Source organism: Schistocerca cancellata, chromosome 5 (genome assembly GCF_023864275.1).
Source record: "Schistocerca cancellata isolate TAMUIC-IGC-003103 chromosome 5, iqSchCanc2.1, whole genome shotgun sequence".
NCBI classification, from domain to species: Eukaryota; Metazoa; Arthropoda; class Insecta; order Orthoptera; family Acrididae; genus Schistocerca; species Schistocerca cancellata.
The window spans coordinates 771,175,548-771,196,144 of NC_064630.1; the positions used below are offsets into that span (position 1 = coordinate 771,175,548).

General features: G+C 41.1%; 1 protein-coding gene across 1 annotated transcript in view; it reads right to left on the reverse strand.

Moving 5' to 3' along the window:
* Nucleotides 1–382: 382 nt before the first annotated feature.
* Nucleotides 383–20,597, reverse strand: part of LOC126187421 (transmembrane protein 208) — a 60,210-nt gene continuing 39,995 nt past the window's right edge. Inside the window, exon 5 of the mRNA XM_049928494.1 lies at nucleotides 383–1,524. Within this exon, the coding sequence (XP_049784451.1) occupies nucleotides 1,396–1,524 (129 nt within the window). The 3' untranslated portion in view covers nucleotides 383–1,395. The remainder of the gene's footprint in view (nucleotides 1,525–20,597) is intronic.

Here is a 20,597-nt window from a genome sequence, read left to right on the forward strand (position 1 = left end):
CAACCTTCTCTGTACTCATCCACAGTGGTTACCAGAATTCCTGAGTTTAGTCAACTACTACATCCCTAGGATCAGAGATACTCTTTATCAGCTTTGCTGCTTCTGTGAAACTTGGGGTACATCCTAAATTCCCACTGGAGGGAGGAATTTTACAATCCACATTACAGATATCCAATCCTATGATCTAAGATTTCAGATATTACAATCCATGTATAACCCCAAAATTATAACATAAGAAGATAGAACTTTTCTCCCTGAATGCAGTAAAAGAACCTGTTTTTCATACAAATAAATAAAAATACACATGACTAAATGACAACCTTTTCATATTTTAGTCAAAACACAAAAAGAAACAAATTATAGGATCAAAATCTGACTACAGTTTTCATTTGAATCAATTTTCATTTTATTTTTATAATATAAACAACACTGAAATGAAACAGTGATCAAAACAGAGTTCACTGACTCTTAAAATAAGAGCAAGTCTTGTTCTTCCACATGATACAATTTGAAATCATAACAGACCACTTTTATGACACATGATCAAAGGGAACCAAAAGGCTTGGAAGTATGGTTACTGTGAGTAAAAACTTACAACATGTGAAATGACAGATTTTTAATGATAAAAAACACAAGGGCATTCTGTCATACTTTCTATAGGTTGTTGAATAGCTACTGCTCTCTTTGACAATGAATTTAATGATGTACGAAAAACTTATACTGATAACAAACCTGGAAACATGAACTTCAGTGTTACGAATCAAGATGTGTATAATTTCTCTTGCATCGGTATCTTACATGTTATAGATATGATCTAGTATACATAAATCGTCATACAAAGAAAGGAGCATAAATGCCAGTTTGAAGTAGCACAAATGCGGAGCTTACATGTTCTATCAGTATGTGTCTCACATAGGCACATTACAGAATTGTACATTAAGCAATACTAAGGCACTGCACATTATGAATCTTATATTACACATGATATTATGTTGCTGCTCACAACCAGGACTTTACTGTTATTTGTGCACCTGATGTTGCTGTCATTCAATGTATACACAAAAATCTAGATGTCGAACTGACATAAAATTTCTCTTATTGGATTTATGTAGCTTACACTCATACATTCATTTATCAGCAGGCTTATGGTCATCTCAAATGTTTCAGTCACAGATATAAATACCACAAGCACACTTAATCTCACTGACATTTCTGTCTCATAATGTTTCCGTCACTGTATGATAACATGAATTCATTTATTCATTTTAAAAATACTTTTATATACAATTATGAGGTATTAATTAATTGGTAAGGCAAAATAATGCTGTCCATCACCATCAACAATAAGGAAGTAAAAAAATTTGAATCACAATTCAAAGAGTAAAGGCAAGCGTTTCAGTGGCGTTTCATTCTTCTTTCCAGCTTCCTCTGCTTTTTTTCATCAATTTCCTCTCTTGGAGCCTGTTGGAAGAACCATGGAGACAGGACTGTAACCCACAGCAACCAAAAACCTCTTATAGGAGCCTGCAAAGATAGCAGAAAGAAATCTCATTAACTACAGATGTTTTTAGACCAAGTTGCCTACCGCAACATGAAGAGAGAAAATAGCCAGAAGACTGTCACTGAGTTTACAAATACTGTCTATGAAATGGAATGGCACTTAAGATAGATAGTAGGGCAGCCAAGTGGTTGACTTTGGTTTATTGGGAGAATTTTTGAAAAGTATAGTACATTTATAAAAGAGACCACACATAGAACAGTTCTGTAACCCCATTCTTTATTACTGCTTGAGTGTTCTGGATCCCCATCAGCTTATGTTAAAGGAAGACATAGAAGCAAATCAGAGGTGTAGTGCTAGATTTGTTACTCATACGTTCAGTCAACATGCGAATATTACAGAGATGCTTTGTGAACTCAAATGGGAATCACTGGAGGGGAGATGATGAGGTTTTTACACAACAATATTGAGAACTAGCATTTGCAATCTTACTGCTGCCAACATACATTTTGGGTAAGGACAGCAAGGACAAGATAAGAGAAATCAGGACTCTCACAAAGCACACAGGCAGTCCTTTTTCCATAGCCCCATTTGCGAGTGGAGTGGGGAGAGGGGATGACTAGCAGCGGTACGGCGTACCCTGTGCCATACACCACGTGGTGTGGCTTGCACAGTATGTATGTAGGTGTTTTAGACAGCAGAGTTTTGGGCACACTAAAACTGGAGTTTTTAAAATCCTGTGAAGCAAGATATTATTGAGTACAAGGATGAAATCATTTAACAGTATTCCTGGTCATTAAGATCCAGGGGAAAAAATGTTTGAGCCATAGTCACGCATATTATGTGATGTTCTGATTGCCACCTGGGAAGATCTGGAAGTAAAACTGCACTAATTATAACAAAATACCATTTGATAATCCATTTGTGTGTTTTGCACTGAAAGTGGCACCACATAAAAAATTCTTTGCATTACTCCTCAAATCCAGTCAGTCCTTTGAAGGCTTGTTGCCAGGGCAAGCAGGCATTGTTCAGCATATGCTCTGAGTATTTTTCTGTTAGAGGTGATTTTTCTGTATCATCTGCTTACGTCAATGGGATGAATTCAATTATAATTATATGGCACTCTGAAAATTATTTCAAGCGACAAGCCAGTGTCAACTTCACAAGTTACAAATCCGCACTTCAGATGTGCCATTTACGAATATGGGCAATGGCGCAAGTGAGGTGCCTGGTGGCTCACTGAGTTCTATCTAAGGTACACGAGCTACTAAGGCTGAATGAACAAATCCATGCAAAATTCACAACTGTTCAATTTGCAAGGACTCGACTACCAACAGGTGCAGTGTCAGGAGGTTGAGGGGCAGAGATGTGGGGAAAAAAGGAGCAAAGAACGAGAGGAGCAGGGAAAGATGGGTGGCTGTGTTGGCAGAGGACTGCAAATAAAAAGGGTGGGCGATGAGAATGGGGAGGAGACAACAAACAGAGGAAGTGGAAACTGTTGGGTGGAGGGTGTATTTTACCATAGGTTGAGCCTGGGATAATTATGGGAACGGATAATGTATTGTAAGGATAACTTAATTTCAATGGTTACTTCACAACCTGAGCCATATGGATCCTTCCCTCCACCACCAGCTTTTCTGAATTGTGCAGATGGGAGTTCTCCTTACAACACTTTCTCTTCTCCCGTAATTATCCCGGCCTCAACCTACTGTAACATACTGTTCCCACACCTTCCACCCAACAGTTTCCAACCTCTCTGTCCATCATCTCCTCCCCATTGTCATCTCTTACAACTAGTTTTATGCATCATTCCATCCTAAATGGCTCCCTCTGTGTAATCACAGACCTTTTTTGTTATAGCTATCTCAGTGATTGTATACTAATGGCTAATGGTTGTTTTCACACATTTACATATGATAAATTAAATTTATTTACACTGATAGTTGGCTCCTTTTCCTTAATCACCAGCAAATCCTAAATATACAATATAAATCATGATCACTAACAATATTGTCACGCTGAAACCACCATCACATCCAAATCCAAAGGCAAGGTCATCAATGAAGTACAACACTTAGAATTCAAAGCACATTTATTACTGACATCAACATACAGCCAGAACAGAATTGAATTCCTGTATGGACAGTGCAGCTACTTATACAAACATTCCAGGGTACTTGTATTTATACAAACAATAGACAGTCCTGAATGGAATAACAACAATGTGTAGACTAAGTGGATCTTTTGAAATGGGAAAACACACACACATTCACATAAAGCACAACTCACAAATACACAGTCTCTGTGCCTAGACACTGAAATGAGTGTGAGCATATGTGTTTTCTATTTCAGAAGATGGACTTTGCTCGAAAGCTTAATATTTTAGCAGCCTTTCTCATTGTGCCTGTCGACTCACCACACCCTTCACACCATTCCATTAATATAAACATAGAATATTGTAAAATAAAAGGTGTACAGCTTTGCTTCCACTGTTTGCCGATAGGTGGCAACAACGGCAAGTAGCGGTCGAAAGAAACAGATTGCAGATGTCAGGCAGTCAGCTTGGACCTAAGTTGACATAGCCTCATTCAAACATTAACCAATTTGTGTCTGCATCATAAAGTTATTCTTGATTGAAAATGTCAGTTTATGAGCCTAATTCTCATCATTTGCGGGAGGTGTTACCGTTTTGTTTCAATATGAAGGAAACAGTGGATGAGTCTCATCAAATGCTCTCAAGTACACATGGTGAGAACACTGTTAGTGAAAGAATGTGTTACGAGTGGTTTCTAAGCTTCAAGAACAGTGATTTTAACATCGTAGATCGGCATAGTGGTGGAAGAGAGAATGTTTTCAAAGAAACAGAATAAAAGGCATTGCTCAGTGAAGACTCATGTCAAACTCAAGAAGAATTGGCACGATTAGTGGGAGTGACACAGTAAGACATTTCAAAATGTCTCAAGACTATGGGCATGAATCAAAAAGAAGGAATTTGGTCCTGTGTGAGCTGAAACCAAGAGACATTGAACAGCGTTTTTGTGTTTGTGAACACTTGCTTCAGAAGCAAAAATGGAAGGGATTTCTGCAATGCATTGTGACCGGGGACAAAAAATGGGTTCATTACGATAACCCTAAACGCAAAAAATCATGGGGATATCCCGGCCATGCTTCCACGTCGACGGCCAAACCAAATATTCATGGTTCCAAGATCATTCTCTGCATTTGGTGAGACCAGCTCAGCATCGTGTTCTATGAGGTGTTAAAACCAAGTGAAACAATCACAGGTGCTCATTATCAAATACAATTAATGAGTTTGAGCAGAGCATTAAAAGGCAAACGGCCGCAATACAGCGAGAGGCACGATAAAGTGATTTTGCAGCACGACAACGCTCGACCCAATGCTGCAAAAGAGATCAAAATGTATTTGGAACCGTTAAAATGGGAAGTCCTACCCCACCTGCTGTGTTCTACAGACACTGCTCCCTCTGACTATCACCTGTTTAGGTCAATGGCACATGGCCTAGCTATCCAACACTTCCAATCTCATGAAGAAGTCACAAATTGGATCGATTCGTGGATCGCTTCAAAAGATGAACAATTTTTTCGATGTGGGATTCGTACACTGCCTGAAAGATGGGAGAAAGTAGTGGCCAGCGATGGAAAATACTTTGAATGATACATGTGTAATCAATTTGTTTCATTAAAGCGATGGAAAATACTTTGAATGATACATGTGTAACCAATTTGTTTCATTACAGCCTCAAATGTTGGGGAAAAAACGGCGGAAGCAAATTGTACATCTTGTATACAAACATTATAAACATAAGACATTTCAAAAACATTTCAGAAATGATAAATACTAAATAACAAAAAATGCTGGTTGTCAAGTTTGAACTAGCAACCAACAGCATGCCAGCCAGTGATGCTAAACACTACATCACACTGCATGCACCGTGGCTTGCGGCATTACTCCCTCTCATGGCGAAACAGTGACTCCCTCTTTCAGAAATTCTCACTGGAGCCAACTACAGCATCCTGGTTCTAGATCTAGTCAATAGTATTCTGTGTAAGGGACTGGCAGATACTCGCATTCTGATCATAATGTTCCAACATCTCCACTATGATGAGCACTGAAGGTAGCTCCTCTTGTCATAGCTTTGCAATAGTCGAGTGTAGCTTCAGTTTCCTTGAACCTCCCATCACTGATCTGGGCATCTGGACTATATTAGGGCTTTTTACCGATGACGTGGACAACATCTCTGCATTTTTGTTTTCTTGATGAAGGGTGATAATCCTCAACTTCACATGTGGCATCTGACAAGTGACGAAGGATATAATGCTTTAGTAATTTTTCTGTCAGTCCTTGTTTCTGCACATGCATACAAAATCAAACCAACCCACCTGGACTGTATCTCACTGGTTGGTAGTTCGTATTGTACAGCTCTCTGTCCTTCTCCTGGGTGTCCAGGGTCCTTATGCAAGCCAGCTGTTTTGCTTTTTCAGTCCTGGTGATGAGATATTTCACGTAGTTATCCTGAGTATCATCTGGTTGAAATGGAACAGTGTATCAATTGTAGTTTCAATCTCATGACTCTCAAGGAGAAAGGACTGTATGAAGCCTGTAGTGTCTTACTTCACTGTGTTGTATGTGAATGTCATGACAGGAAGTATTACAAAATAGTCTTTCTGTTGGACATCAATGTACATCTGCCAACATCGTATTAAAGTGTTCTGTGAGGCCATTCGTCTGTGGGTAGTAGGCACTTGCCAGCCTGTCGGTGATGTTGCAATGTGAAATTAACTCTGACACAAGTCTTGACTAGACAACTTTTCCATGATTAGAGATTGTCACACAGAGTGCTCAGTGATTCAAAGTGAAATATTCTAACAGTAACTCTGTAAATTTCTGGAGCTTTGGCAATCAACACAGCTTTTGTGACAGTGTAGCGGGTGAGGTAATTAAAGTACTGATCCCTGTTTGTCACCTTCGAGCCCGTCTTCAAGAGGTCAATTCCAGTTTGGTGGAACGGCACAGCTGCACATGGGATTCGTACCAGATGCTCCAGAGGTAACTGCAGCATGTGCCTCTGCCAGTGGTATTCCTTACAATGGCTCACATAGTTTCTAACAGACAGGTAGGGCACCAGACAGTAATAGTTGTGTCTGATTCTGTGTAAAGTTTTCACAAAACCTAAGTGACCAGATTTTGGAGCATTCTGAAAAAACTTCAGGAGATAGGTCACATATGAGCTATGATGACGAGCAGTCATTTCTACCCCAATGGCTTTTAATTGCTCTTACACAATGCTCTGTTAATTAACTGGAATTCTCCAATGTTTGGTTCCTCCTCCTCCTCCTCCTCCTAGTCTTCTATGGCTTTCAGTAATGCTAGATCTAACCTTTGTTTAACTGCAATGTCATTTAATGCAGTGATGACTAAGATTTCATCCACATTATTGTGTTTCACCACACGATTCCTTGAAAGGTAGTTGGCGTCCTTGTGTTTGTGTTTGCTTTTGTACACCATTGTGACATTGTACTCCTGAATATTAATTGCCCATCTTGCCAGTCACTCCAATAGATCTTTCAAGCTAGTAAGTCAGCAGAGGGAACAATGGCCCACCATAATGGTGGATGGTTTGCCAAACAAATAAGGCCTAAATTTGTTAAAGGCCTAAACAACTTCAGGGCAATCTCCCTTTGTTGTAGAGTAGTTCATCTTGGACTTTAAGAATACTTTAGAAGCATAAGTTATCACCTTTTCAGCACATTCCTGAATTTGTACTAGAACTGTCCCTACACCAAAACTGCTAGTGTTAGTGTAAAGATCTGTCTTGGAATTATTTCATACAATGCTACAACTGGAGAAGATGTTAGAACCTTCTTATGCACAAGGAAATATCTTTCTTGCACCTTATTCCAGGAAAATTTGGTGTCTCTCTGCAATATTTATTGTATGGTGTATGCTTTGATACAGAAGTCCTTTACGAATCACTGGTGATACAAGCACAATCCGAGGAAACTTCTCACATCAAGAATGTGCCAAAGTGTTGGAAACTCTGTGACTGCTCTTATTTTCTCTACATCAGGACACAATCCATTGCCATTCACTAGGTGCTCCAAGATTTTTATTTCTTTGGTGATGAAGAGGCACTTTTTCAGGTTAAGGCAGAGACCTCCAGTCTGAATATGTTTGAGGACCACTGTCAGGCAGTTAAGTGACTTAAAAAAAAAAAAAAAAAAAAAAAAAGTCATCCAGAATAACAAAGACATGAAGTCCATTTAAGATGCTGAAGCAGGTTGTCCATCATACAGTTGAAAGTGGCTGGAATGTTACATAATCAAAAAGCTGTAACTTTAAAATCACAGAGGCTGGATGAAGTTACGAAGACAGTAATTTCACAGTCAACTCATCAACCTCGATTTTCCAGTAGCCTGGCTACATGTCCGTAGTTGAGAAACACTTCTTCCTTTCAAGCAGTTTAGAGAGTCATTAATGTGTGGCAATGGACACATATTTTTCTTCACAATCTTGTTCAGGCATCAGTACATAGTTGATGCAGAAATCCCAAGTGCCAACCTCCTCCTAGACCACATGGAATTCTGTGATGGCAAACACTGTCAATTGGGGCACATTATGGGAGGCCAAAGAGTTGAAGGTAAACCTTCGATGGCTAAAACCTGGACAAAGCCAGTGACGCCATGCGTACCACATACGGATACTTGAAGTATGCATCCATGATGAGCAATCACACCAATCCCAAAAACAGACTTGCAAAATCAAAGTGGATGCTGTCCCAGGGATGGCAGGGTACAGGCCAGGGTGCAAATAATTGTGGTGGTGGTGCTGCTGCTCGGTGATAGCCACGTACTATGCAGCCTCGGACAGATCTCGCAACATTAGCATTGATACGCAGCCAGTACGTGTGTCAGCGAGCCAGTGCCTTCATGCAGGACATCCCCCAATATCCCTGTGCAGTAACCTCAGTACTTCTTGTGCAATTCAGCTGTGACAATTAACTGATGCATTCAGCTGGGACAATTAACTGATGCATTCAGCTGGGACAATTAACTGATGCATGTCAGAAATACACTTCCAGGGGTCGAGCTAGGTCGCAAACTAGTGGGTGAGGTAGGCTGGCCAGTCATGAGTCATGTCTGGTGGACCTTCTGCACAGTGGAGTTGTGAAAACACATGCAGGTGTAACAGGGAAACTGTCTAACGTATGTTATCAGACAGTACTGATGTGGAAGCAGAGGACCTCCTGTTGGTGGATTTCAGGGCATAGGCCTGCTGGTTGATGCGACAAAGTCTCAGTATGGGAATGTTGCACCATGGGCTTAAACTGGATGGTATAATTGTATGCACTTAGGAACAATGCGCAGCACTGGTAGCATTAAACTGTTCACTACAAGAGGTTAGATTGAGGTGCAAATAATGTAACCAAAGGTTTTTATGTGTAATTAGAGATAACTTGGTTCAAAATAGATAGACATGATTTTTTTGATGGCAAATGCTATCACCAGTGCCTTCTTTTCAGTCTGTGAATAGTTGCACTGTGCAGGGGTCGATGTCTTGAATGCGTGTGCAGTTGGATGTTTGGAGCCATCCTCATTCCTGTGCACCAGAACCCCCCCAATCCCATAGGTGGATGGATTGGTCACCATGAACAACGGGCTTTCAGGTGAGAAAGGTGTGCGACAAGAGGAGGATTTTAGCACGGTTTTTAAATGGGAGAAAGCCTCGTCACTGACAGGGGTCCAGTTTTAGGACATCCCTTTCTTATGCAAGTGATTAAGCAGTTGTGCAATATGAGCTGTTTGGGGTAGGAACTTGGAGTATAGTGTGAATTCCTTCGGAGGGAGGGGGGGGGGGGGGGGGATCGATGGCAGGAACATTATGATCAGTACACCTGATTCCTTCTTTCATGAGCCAATGCCCAAATATGCCACTTTTGGTTGAAAAACCTACACTTCTCCAAATGACAACACACAACTGTTACGCGATTGGAGGCTTCCCCGGCGTATGTGTTGTTTCCAGGGCTCCTGTGTGTCCAGCCGGATGCGATCATTGAAGTCCCACGATATTTCAGCGAATAACCTTTCCGCCCTCATCAGGTTATTTATGAAAATGTCGTAGGACTTCAACGATCACTTCTGGCTGGACACCTGAGAGCCCTGCAAACAGACCTGAGTTCTGCAGGATTGTAAAAAGTATGCAGGGGTTTTACAAATGCTCCTGGTGGGAGGGTCGCATAACAATGATATCATCTTGATAATTCATTTAAGCTGGCATGTGTTGTTTCAGTTGTTCTAGATACCTTTGGAAAATTGCGCAGGGATGTGACAATACCAAATGTCAGCTGCTTATATGTGTACGAGGGGGGACGCAAAAGAAACCGGATTGTTGTCATAAAAAATTTATTGATGAAACTTTTTACAAAATTACTTCAGTCACCTTCAAAATACTCTCCGTTACATGCGATGCACTTGTCAAGTCTCTTTTCCTACTGTTGGAAGCATGTCTGCAACTCTTCAAGTTTGATATTGTCCAGTGCCCTTTGCGAAGCTGTTTTTGCCACCTCCACATCGTCATAACGCTCCCCTTTTAACGTTTTTTTCATTCGTGGAAATAGGAAAAAGTCACACGGGGCTAGTTCCAGCGAATACGGAGTGTGGGGAATGGCAGACCACCTCTGAGATACCAAATAGTGGGTCACTCGTAAGGCCATGTGTGCTGGAGAGTTGTCGTGATTCAGAAACCAGTCACCTGATCGCCAGAGTTCCGGGCGTTTCCTCCTCACATTCTCTTGCAGATGCCTTAACACATCCAAGTAATAGGGCTGGTTGACAGTCTGGCCAGGGGGTACGAATTCCCGGTGCACAATTCCACGAACATCAAAAAAGACAATGATCTTCGTCTTCACATTTGACCTCACTTGCCTCGCTTTTTTTGGTCTGGGAGAGTTGGGAGTCCTCCACTGGTTTGACGCTTGCTTGGTTTCTGGGTCATAACCGTAACACCAACTCTCATCCCCTGTAATGACTTTGTTCAAGAAGTTTGGATCACGTGCAACCTCTGTTTTCAAGTTCTGACACACATTCATGCAGATGGTTTTTTGCTCCTGTGTCAGATGGCGCAGAACAAATTTAGCAGCAACACGTCTCATGTGCAAATCCTCACTCAAAATCCGCTGGCACGAGCTCCAACTGATTCCTGTCTCTGCTGAAATTTGATTGAGCATTTGACAACGATCCTCATTGATCTTTTGGCGGACCTTTTCAATGTTCTCCTCATTTCACGATGTTGAAGGGCGTCCAGAACGAGCTTGGTCTTCAACACAGATCTCACCAAGTTTAAGCGGCCAAACCACTTGAAAACCTGTGTGCGGCTCATAGCGTCCTCCTGGAAAGCTTCCTGAATCATTTGGTGTGTCTCCATTGCAGTTTTTTTAAGCAGGAAACAAAATTTCACACACAGTCTTTGTTCTTTTAAAGTTGCCATAACGACTTCGCAGAGGTAACTCGCCAACAGTCAGAGAAACACAATACCACACTTGCACGTTCAGCTCTACACTGACGCCGTCTGCATAGCTGTTTCATGAAGGTCTATACTAACACCATCTAGCGTGAGAACCCTGCACTACGTGTACGAGTGGCAGCGCCCTCCTCGGAGTCTGGTTTCGTTTCAGTCCTCCCTCGTACAATCCAAAACATGTTGACAACAACAATGTTCTGAGGTTCCCCATCTATGAGCAAATGGAGGCAAGTACTGACAAGATCAGTCTTTGAGTAGTATTTCCCCCAATAAGTGTGGTAAGGAGGTCTCCATTCAGAGAACAGGATAAAATTCTGACTGAGGATTGGTCGTAACCTTGAAATTCCTACATAATTGAAGAGAACCACTGGGCTTTCTGATTATGACCAGTGGGGTGGCCCACACACTAGATTTCACTGGCGCGATAACTCCATCAGCCTGCCTGGAGACAATCAAGCGCCTGCTTCGAAGACAGTATGTAAAGCCACCAGAATGGGTCTAACATGGTAAAAATGAGGCATGGTATCCAGCCGAAGGGTGATGTGTGTCAGAAAATATATGCAAAGGAAAGGGACTGCAGTGGATATGACCTTGACTTTGTTGGAGAACAGGAAGCCCAAACATATAAAAATGTCAAGGCCAAATATTTAAGCAGCCGATATGTGGTCAACCAGAGTGGGGCACTCATTGCCAGACTGATCAAGAGAGATCCATGTCCATCTGAAAACGGACGTACTCATTATAAATGCTGGAGGTGAGAAATAGCTTCCACGTGAAAGGGTTGTCAAGTAGGACTACTGACTGCAGCGCACATATGGTGTTCTGCTGCAGCGCACATATGGTGTTCTGATGCCCTCATGGGGTAGGACGGGAGCGGGTTGTACGTCTGTGACAAACCACCGAAAGGTGCCCCTCTTTTCAATAAAGTGTGCAGGACCCACAGTGATCTAGACATTCTGTTCAGGAATGAGTGGAAAAATACCTGTGCACGAATGGAACGGCCCTGTGATCTGCAGCATGATGCATCTGGAGGCTTAGAGGCCATAGAGATGTCAGAAAAGGTACTGCAGCCTGGGGGCTGTCCTACGCCTGTAGCCCAAGTGCGGAATGTGTGGAGGTTCAGTGACTGTCGCAGCTTGTGGCCTCACCATGAGTCATTCATTAGCCACCTGTGTGATTTTGAAAGAGTGTGCGATGTGCAAAATGTCCTCCAACAATGAGTCACCTTGTTTCAACACTGCAGTTTGGACATCCGGATCTATGTAAGCTGAACCATCATGTCACAAACCAAGGAGTCTGTGTAGGATTGGTGCAAGTGACATAGCATTTGCAGCCGAGATCATGCAAGTCAGAGACACAAAAACAGTATCATTACCCCCACTGTTTATGGTATTTATGGAACTCAGGCCTGGGGACAACCACATGGTCTAGTTGGGAATAGTAATTAGTCAACAGAATGCATAGCTTCTGAAAGGAGTGCAAGGGGAACAACAACCAGGCAAAACAAATATGTCTGGTGAAGGCCAAGGCAAAAATAACAATTGCTGTGTTGAATTGTTCGCGACTTGAAATGCCTTGCAAAGCTGTTTTAGATGATGCAACTATGTGCCCAGTCCTCCTTCACATCACTGAAAGATGGAAACGACAGAAGATGTATGGGGGTGTCGGTTGCCAGAGCCGCTGAGCCCTGGTGCAAACAAGTGTTGTGTGCTCTGATCCTGTCTAACTGAAGCAAAAGTGATGTTTGTAAGTCTAACTGGAGTTAATGCTGCTGCTGCATTAACTGCTGCTCTTGCTTTAGCAGGTGAACTATTTAAGTGTTCATGCTACTAAACAACTTCCTTTTTACTCATCACCATTGCTATATACACGGGTTGATGGATATTGGAGTGCATGTCAGAGAACTGGAAGAAAAGGGACTAACGGAGTAATTCAAACAAATGGTAGGTGAGTGAAACATGACAGACAGACTGAATAAAACAACAGACCTGAACAAGAACAAACAACCTAGATGACAATGTGGTGCTAAATGAAGTCTTCACCATAATGACAACAAGGGCCTAAGAAGTGAAGAAACAAATCCAAGATGTGTCCAAAGAGAGTAACCACGTGACAAGCAAGATAGTTATCAAGCTATCCTAGTACAGGAAGGATAGATTCAACAATATCAAATGCGACCACTGAACTGACCAGCTGTGTGCTGGGCTGTCACCAATATACTTGCCATGTGGAATGCTACTGGCTGCCATATTCACGTGGTGAGATAGTGGTGCTCTCACCGTCTAGTACAGCACTGAGTGGCCATGGTGCTACCTAATGGGCATCTAAAGCCATCTCCTCTGGTGGGCATTCAACCTCCGCAGTGCTCAATACCAGACACATTATGACATTTTGGACCCTGAAAAATGACGGAGGATGTTGTTTCTTCATCATTTAATATGAGCAATAAATCTCTCATTTTCTGCCACGTACTCCCAGACTATAGTGGCACATTCTACATGTCATCTTTGGTTCTAGGTGTGGGATCTGGTCAGGTTTTTCGCTTTGTCTGCTTTGTTTCAGACCATACATTTTCAGTGGGGGTTGAAATTTGATGCACAATGAGGTGAGACAAGAAAACTTGTTGTGTTCTGGTAACTATTTCTGTACCATCACTGACCTGTGTTCTGAAGACTTGTTTATTGCAAACATTACAAACATGACTTCGTCAGGATACAGTTGTCGCACTCATGGCCTTATGACATTGAGTACAACTATACTGGCACCATCAAGATGACTGTCTACCCTGAGAAGCATTTCAGGTGTCACACAGACAGGCACTATGAGGTGACTTACAGACATATTTGAGGTTGAAATGGACACACAATAGTCTGTATACTCATATTGGACTGTCATTTCCTCAGGGGGTAGGTGGAAAAGATACGTCAGAAAACATAACATTTCACCAGTTACAAACAACACTGACTTTGGCAAACAATAGCCAAATGAGTGGATGCTCACCAGAGTGCCTCTCCTTGATGGCACATATTTGCTTTGCAGTCCATTCTATCAAAGCTGGTGATGAACAGTATCCAACCCTTAAAACATAGTGGTGTTTTTTAACTGCACTCTGCGGATAACAAGATTTTGCCAAAATGCGTTCACCATTTCAGTACAACGGACTGGTGTTGAAATGTCCTAAGCCTGGTTTCGGCATGTCTATATGATTCTCTAGATTCACAGTGTCATTGTTGCCATTCCTACCCCCAGTGCTCAACAACACGCTACCATGACCTGGGCTCAACTGCCAATAAATCTCCTGTCACAGCAATAGCTATGAAGAAGTCATGAATAGCGATTAAGAATAAGAAACGACTGACGAATAAAGTGACTGGACTCAAAGCAAGGCAGTTCATGTATCTGTCTGTCAGTCTTCTACTGTCATTGGCTGGCACATAATGAATGATACACTTGCAGACAAATGGAACTATGTTATAGTGACATATCATAAAAGTAAAATGAGTGAAAAAATGAGTTACAAAAGATAAATATATAATACTTGTTACGCACACACATCATGATTCAACAGCTAAGAACTATAAAGTCAGTAAAAATTTTGTGGTGGCAAGCTAAAGATGAGCTCCTCCTGAAGCTGAAATAGGGGATTCTGATTGTAGATTTTCTATTAATCATCCTGTATTGTGTTTGGAGAGTTTATCTGAATATGAAGAGACAGAGTCACAATATCAAATTAGGAAGAAAAAAGGTGTTTATGTGGTACTGTCAAAAGTCAACTTGAAGGAAAAATTGGTTATCCTAAATACAAGCCGAAGAGTATTTTTATTTTATTGGATATACGCCAGTCAGAAATTATTTCTTAGTTTGGATACAAAAATGCATTTTATTCTAGACTTTAATTTTTTTTTGTATTAGTAAATAATTCTATGAAAAAGATAATTGCTACTCACCACATAGCAGTCACAGACAGGCACAACAACAGCTTTTGGCCAAACAGGGCTTCATCGGAATTTGTCAACATACACATACACACACTCATGCATATACCACTCTCGCAAACATGACCACAGTCTCTGGCTACCGAGGCCAGACTGTGAGTGAACCACGGCTGGCTCATGCTATGCGCTGGATTAAACCTTAGTTGCGATTCTGTGTTTAGTCTCCCGTGGTTCTCGTGATTATGCTGTTATCCTCTCCTTCTGTGGGTGGCAGCAGCAGTGTGAATCGATATTCGCACCTTGGACTATCTTTGACCTGGCGCTTATAGTTTCTGGCTGGGCATTGAGTTACCAGTCGGTCACTTGGCGTGGAGCAGTGAGGAATTCTCCACGGGATGTAGTTTGGCCGGGGCCACTGGCGGTCTTTACGTGGTGTCTGAGAGTGTGGGGCTGTTCCCATTGCTACGAGGTCCATGGCTCACCAACCCTGGACACAAAAGTTGAGTTTTGATTTCACATACCAGTAAGTCAACACTGTTCACACTGTGTCGTTTGAAATTTGTTGTCGGCTGTTGGGACATTCCAGCGAGCAACAGCGTGGTTTTCAAGTTGGAAAATTCTAGCCACCCTCTGGTGGAGTTTCACTGTATTCGGTTATTTGAATTGAAGTGCACCAGCAGAATCTTCTGCCTTGTGGCCGTTAATGTTCCGGTTACCTGCCCTGGCCAATTTCAGGCAGTGTAGTTTCCTCATCGTGTTGTTGCTGTCCAGCACGGTGTGTACTTTGACAGCTCCATGTATGATTGGTTGTGGGCGCCAACATCTTCTATGTTGTTCCGTAGAACTCCTTGTTGTGGCCTGGTCAGGTGAAGTGAAAGTTATCTTATCGGTGGGTTCGTTGACTGTCAGTCAGTTGCGTTGTCGTCGGATTGTGAATGGTTGGCCCGACTGCCTGTCTCACCTAAGTTAGCGTTAGTGTTTGAATTCCATGCCGACCCTCGAACATCTGAGCGCCCTTGGGTGTAATGCCTTTTTTTTTTTTTAATTTGTTCTTGTTATTTGTACTTGTATGGCTTCTAGCCTTCTTTTTCTTTTTTAAATTAAGGTTGTTTTGCCCTTAAGGCGTAAGATTCTTTAGACCTTCAGCCTAATTTAAAGAACTGTTTCACATAAGATCTTTGTCATTTTAAAGGCTTTAATGTTGTTGAATTTTAAGTGTTGGGTCTTCAGCCGATTTTGAGTTTCAGTCGTTTTGCTCTTAAGGCCTTTAGCCTAGTTCAAAGAACTTTTTCAAGCAAGGCCTTTGGCATTTTAAAAATTTTAATGTTGTTGAATTTTATGTGTTGGGCCTTCAGCTGATTTTGAGGTGGAGTTGTTTTGCTCTTAAGGTCTTCATCCTGAATTAAAGAACTTTTTCATGTAAGGCCTTTAGTATTTTAAAAAAATTAATGTTATGCAGTTTTAAGTGTTAGGCCTTCAGCCAATTTGAATTTAACTTGTTTGCTCTTGAAATGTCTGCTTCTTTGGGCCTTCAGCCTAAGTAAAGAACTGTTTTAAGATGAGGGTTTGCCTTTTAAATTTCTGTTTTGGTTGAGGTTTGCCTAATTAAGAACTGATTTGGGCTTTCAGCTGATTTTGAATTCAGATTGTTTGCTCTGAAAATCTCAGATGCTTTGGGCCTTCAGCCTAAATAAAGAACTGTTGTAGGATAAGGCTTGCCTTTTAAATTTCTGGTTATGCTTGTGTTTTAAGTTATTGGCCTTCAGCCGTTTTAAATTAAAATGGCTTTCAGCCGGTAATTAAGTCGCAAAGATTAAAGCTGTGTGTTTAAAAAAAATTCTTTTTTCGGCTCTTGTAATGTTTGATCAAATAATACGTTGTATGTTCAAGTGTGACTGACAGCACCTTATTTTGGCCCCTTTCCACTATTTAAAGTACCTGTCCTGCACGTTAAGCTGGGCGTTTCAGCGAGCAGCAGTGCGTGATGGGAGAAGCAAACTGGGTGGTGGGGGTAAGGAGGAGGCTGGGTGAGGAAGGGGAGGGATAGCAGCAGTCGGGAGGTTAGACGGATGGTGGGAAAGGGGGAGGGGGGGGGGAGAGTGTGCTTTGGAGGCAGGTTAGCAGAAAAGGAGAGAAGTAAAAAGACTGTGTGTGCATTGTTGGAATAGAGGGCTGTGTCGTGCTGGAATGGGAACAGGGAAGGGGCTATACAGGTAAGGACTATGACTAACAAATGTTGAGACACGGAGGGTTACAGGAATGTGGGATGTATTGCAGGGAGAATTCCCACCTGTGAAATTCAGAAAAGCTGTTGTTGGTGGCACGAATCCAGATGGTGTCTTTTTAAAGCCCTTTGTGGTTACACCTGAAATAACTTCACGAAATAATAAACCAATTACAGTGACTTGTCTGTTCTTTGAAAAGTAATCAATCAATGACATTTTATGTGCGAACTTAATATTTTTAATACACATTTGTAAACTGGACATGCAGGTTGTCATCTGGTGTGTGGGCATTTTATAAAGGATTTCCATAACTTTTACTTTTATGATTATTTGTAATGTACACAGACAATTTTACTATGTAGTTCCTTGCAAAAGTTGCCAATAATCTACACTGTGGACCATTGTGTAATTTCTGATTTTCCACATATATATGTTTACTTGACCACAGCTTCCACACAAGCTATGCAAAGTTGTGGGACTTGGCACGTATATCTGTGCTGCAGTAACCCCAGCAGGTGCAATGTTGTCTTCTGCAGTACAGACATTTCACCTTGATGCTACAGTTCTAGCTGTCTGAAAGAGCAGATACCACTGGTGATCTTGCAGGTCTCGAAGAATTAAATTACAATTAAATCCAGACCATTAGCTGCTTACAGGTGTCAATAAATATCAATGGGGACAGTTGAAAATGTGTGCCCCAACTGGGACTCGAATTCGGGATCTCCTGCTTACATGGCAGATGCTCTATCCGACTGAGCCATCAAGTACACAGAGGATAGTGCGACTGCAGGGACTTACCAGCCAATGATCTTCTTCAGTACGGATGCATCACATTGCTCAAACTCTTATGGGATCGATAGATTGACTGCTGGTAAGCCCCTGCAGTCACACTATCCTCTGTGTCCTCGATCGCTCAGTCGGATAGAGTGTCTGCCATGTAAGCCGGAGATCCCGGGTTCGAGTGCCGCTCGGGGAACACATTTTCAACTGTCCCCGTTGATATTTATCGACACTTGTAAGCAGCTAATGGTCTGGATTTCATTGTAATTTCATTCTTCGAGAGCTACAAGATCACCAATGGTATCTGTTCTTTCAGACATGCTCGAAAGAACAGATACCATCTTCATATAGATAAGGCTTACCGGCCAATGATATTTTTCAGTGCAGATGCACTCACATCGCTCAAACTGTTACGGGAATCGGTAGATTGATTGCCGTGAGTAATGAGTATAGAGGGCAGGGGCACTACAAATGTACTATGTGGACAGTAAGTTGGAAATATGGGTCTCCCGGGGAGCGTGCCACAGACAAGTCCCTGCAGTCACACTATCCGGTGTGTCCTCAATGGCTCAGTCAGATAGAGCATCTGCCATGTAAGCAGGAGATCCCGGGTTCAAGTTCCGGTCGAGGCACACATTTCCAACTGTCCCCGTTGATATTTATCAATGCCTGTAAGTCGCTAATGGTCTGGATTTCATTGTAATTTCATGGTATATTGAAGTCGTGGTGTACATATATACTCTACGTTATGTATTGGAGGTTCACATTTTACTATTCTTGACTGTTATTTTATTGTAATGACCATTATAAGACTCTTGTAACATCTACAATACGTAAAACGAATTTTTTTTTATTTATCAGGTCATTATATGACAGGATAATCCCGAAACAAGTCATGACAAAAAAACAAAAATAAAGAAATTCACAAAAAAAACAGTGAATAGTTTTGAGCAACCATACACTATTTTTAAGTCTACTTCATAATTACTGCCACAATGGTTGCATTCCTCTTTAAGGATTTTCAATCCAATTTAGATTAAACAATAAGTAAGTTTTTGTAATACACTTCTTATACTTCACATAAATACATGCTCATGTTCTACTGACTTATAATATCCCAAATTTTGAAGGCTTCTGAAGCTCATAGACCAATCTGTTGAAAGGTGTAAAGCAAAACAAAAACAACTGTGTCACTAATGACTGAATTTTATTATGAAACATTTACTATACTATATTAGTGTATGTTTGTCTCTGCAAAGGAAATGGTTATCTACGAAAATTAAGTTGAATTGCACTCTAGCACCTTGTATGTTAAGGGGGTTGTTACATTAAAAACTTCATATTCTCCTATGATTGAATGGAAAATGTCATTATGTCACTGACTATACAAATCACCTGTTCTGTCTCACAACTTACCACAAAAGTGCATGACAGGCATTACCAATACGTAATATAAGGTGGGGGTTTTGTGTGTGTGTGTGTGTGTGTGTGTGTGTGTGTGTGTGTGTGTGTGTGTGAAAGAGAGAGAGAGAGAGAGAGAGAGAGAGAGAGATCTTGTCTTTTTATGCAGACATATTTTCAATAATTTTGCATGTTTCACTGTTGGCATCAACTCAACAATGTCCTATTTATAATTTTTTAAATTGATTTATCTTTATTCAGCCAAGCATCATGTAATACAATGTAAATCAATAGGTAAAATATACGACACATAGCATATGTACCATGGCTTATGAGGATAGGACAGGTAGTCTATGATGATAGGATAGTTGGTCAGCCAGAGCGAATGCATGAAATGGTGTTTTATACTACAATTGGTAGTGTCCCATGAATTTACTCATTCTAGTTATGTTTCCGTTTCATAGGTAAGAGCTTAAAAAGTTTTGTTTACACATTCTGCCAGTTGTGGTGGTCAGTCCTATATAGAAGGCAGTGCAGCGGACACAAGTCAGTTCGTATAAAACATGAATAGTGTTCAGATGCGGATCTGTTTTTAATACTATGGGTGCTGTATCAACAGATATAAACAAATCATCTACCATGAAATTAACCAGTATCCAGTTCCTGTACATGAACTACAACTTGATTAATGAAATATAAGTATTTGTTAAAACATATGAGCCATCTGAATTCTCTCACCCAATATTATTTTTCTCTCAACTTCACAGATGGGCAATTGTAGTGAAAACATCAGTTGCTGTGTGTCTTGAGTAACCTCACATAATTATGTTTCATGCTTTAATATTGTATGTGCTGTTGGCACAATGTGTGAAAAGCAACAGAAGAAATGTCCTTGCAGAGATATGCAGTTGCTGTGCATGGCAACACTGTTACTCTCAATACCTGAGTGTTGTTTAACTAGATGGAGAAATCTGGATGCTCTCACCCAACACAATTTTCCCTGAACCTTGTAGACATTTTTAAGAACAGAATGGCATTTCCTTTTATATTACGTGTATCATCTACATGGCTAATCAAATTTGAATGTTCAGGTTTTTTTGAAAAATGAACCACATTACTCTCAGTATACTTTCTGATGCCATATAAATATTTCTGATTAATTCCATATGGTTGGCAAAAGTTTGTACTACTTCTACTAATTCTGTTATCATATACTTTTT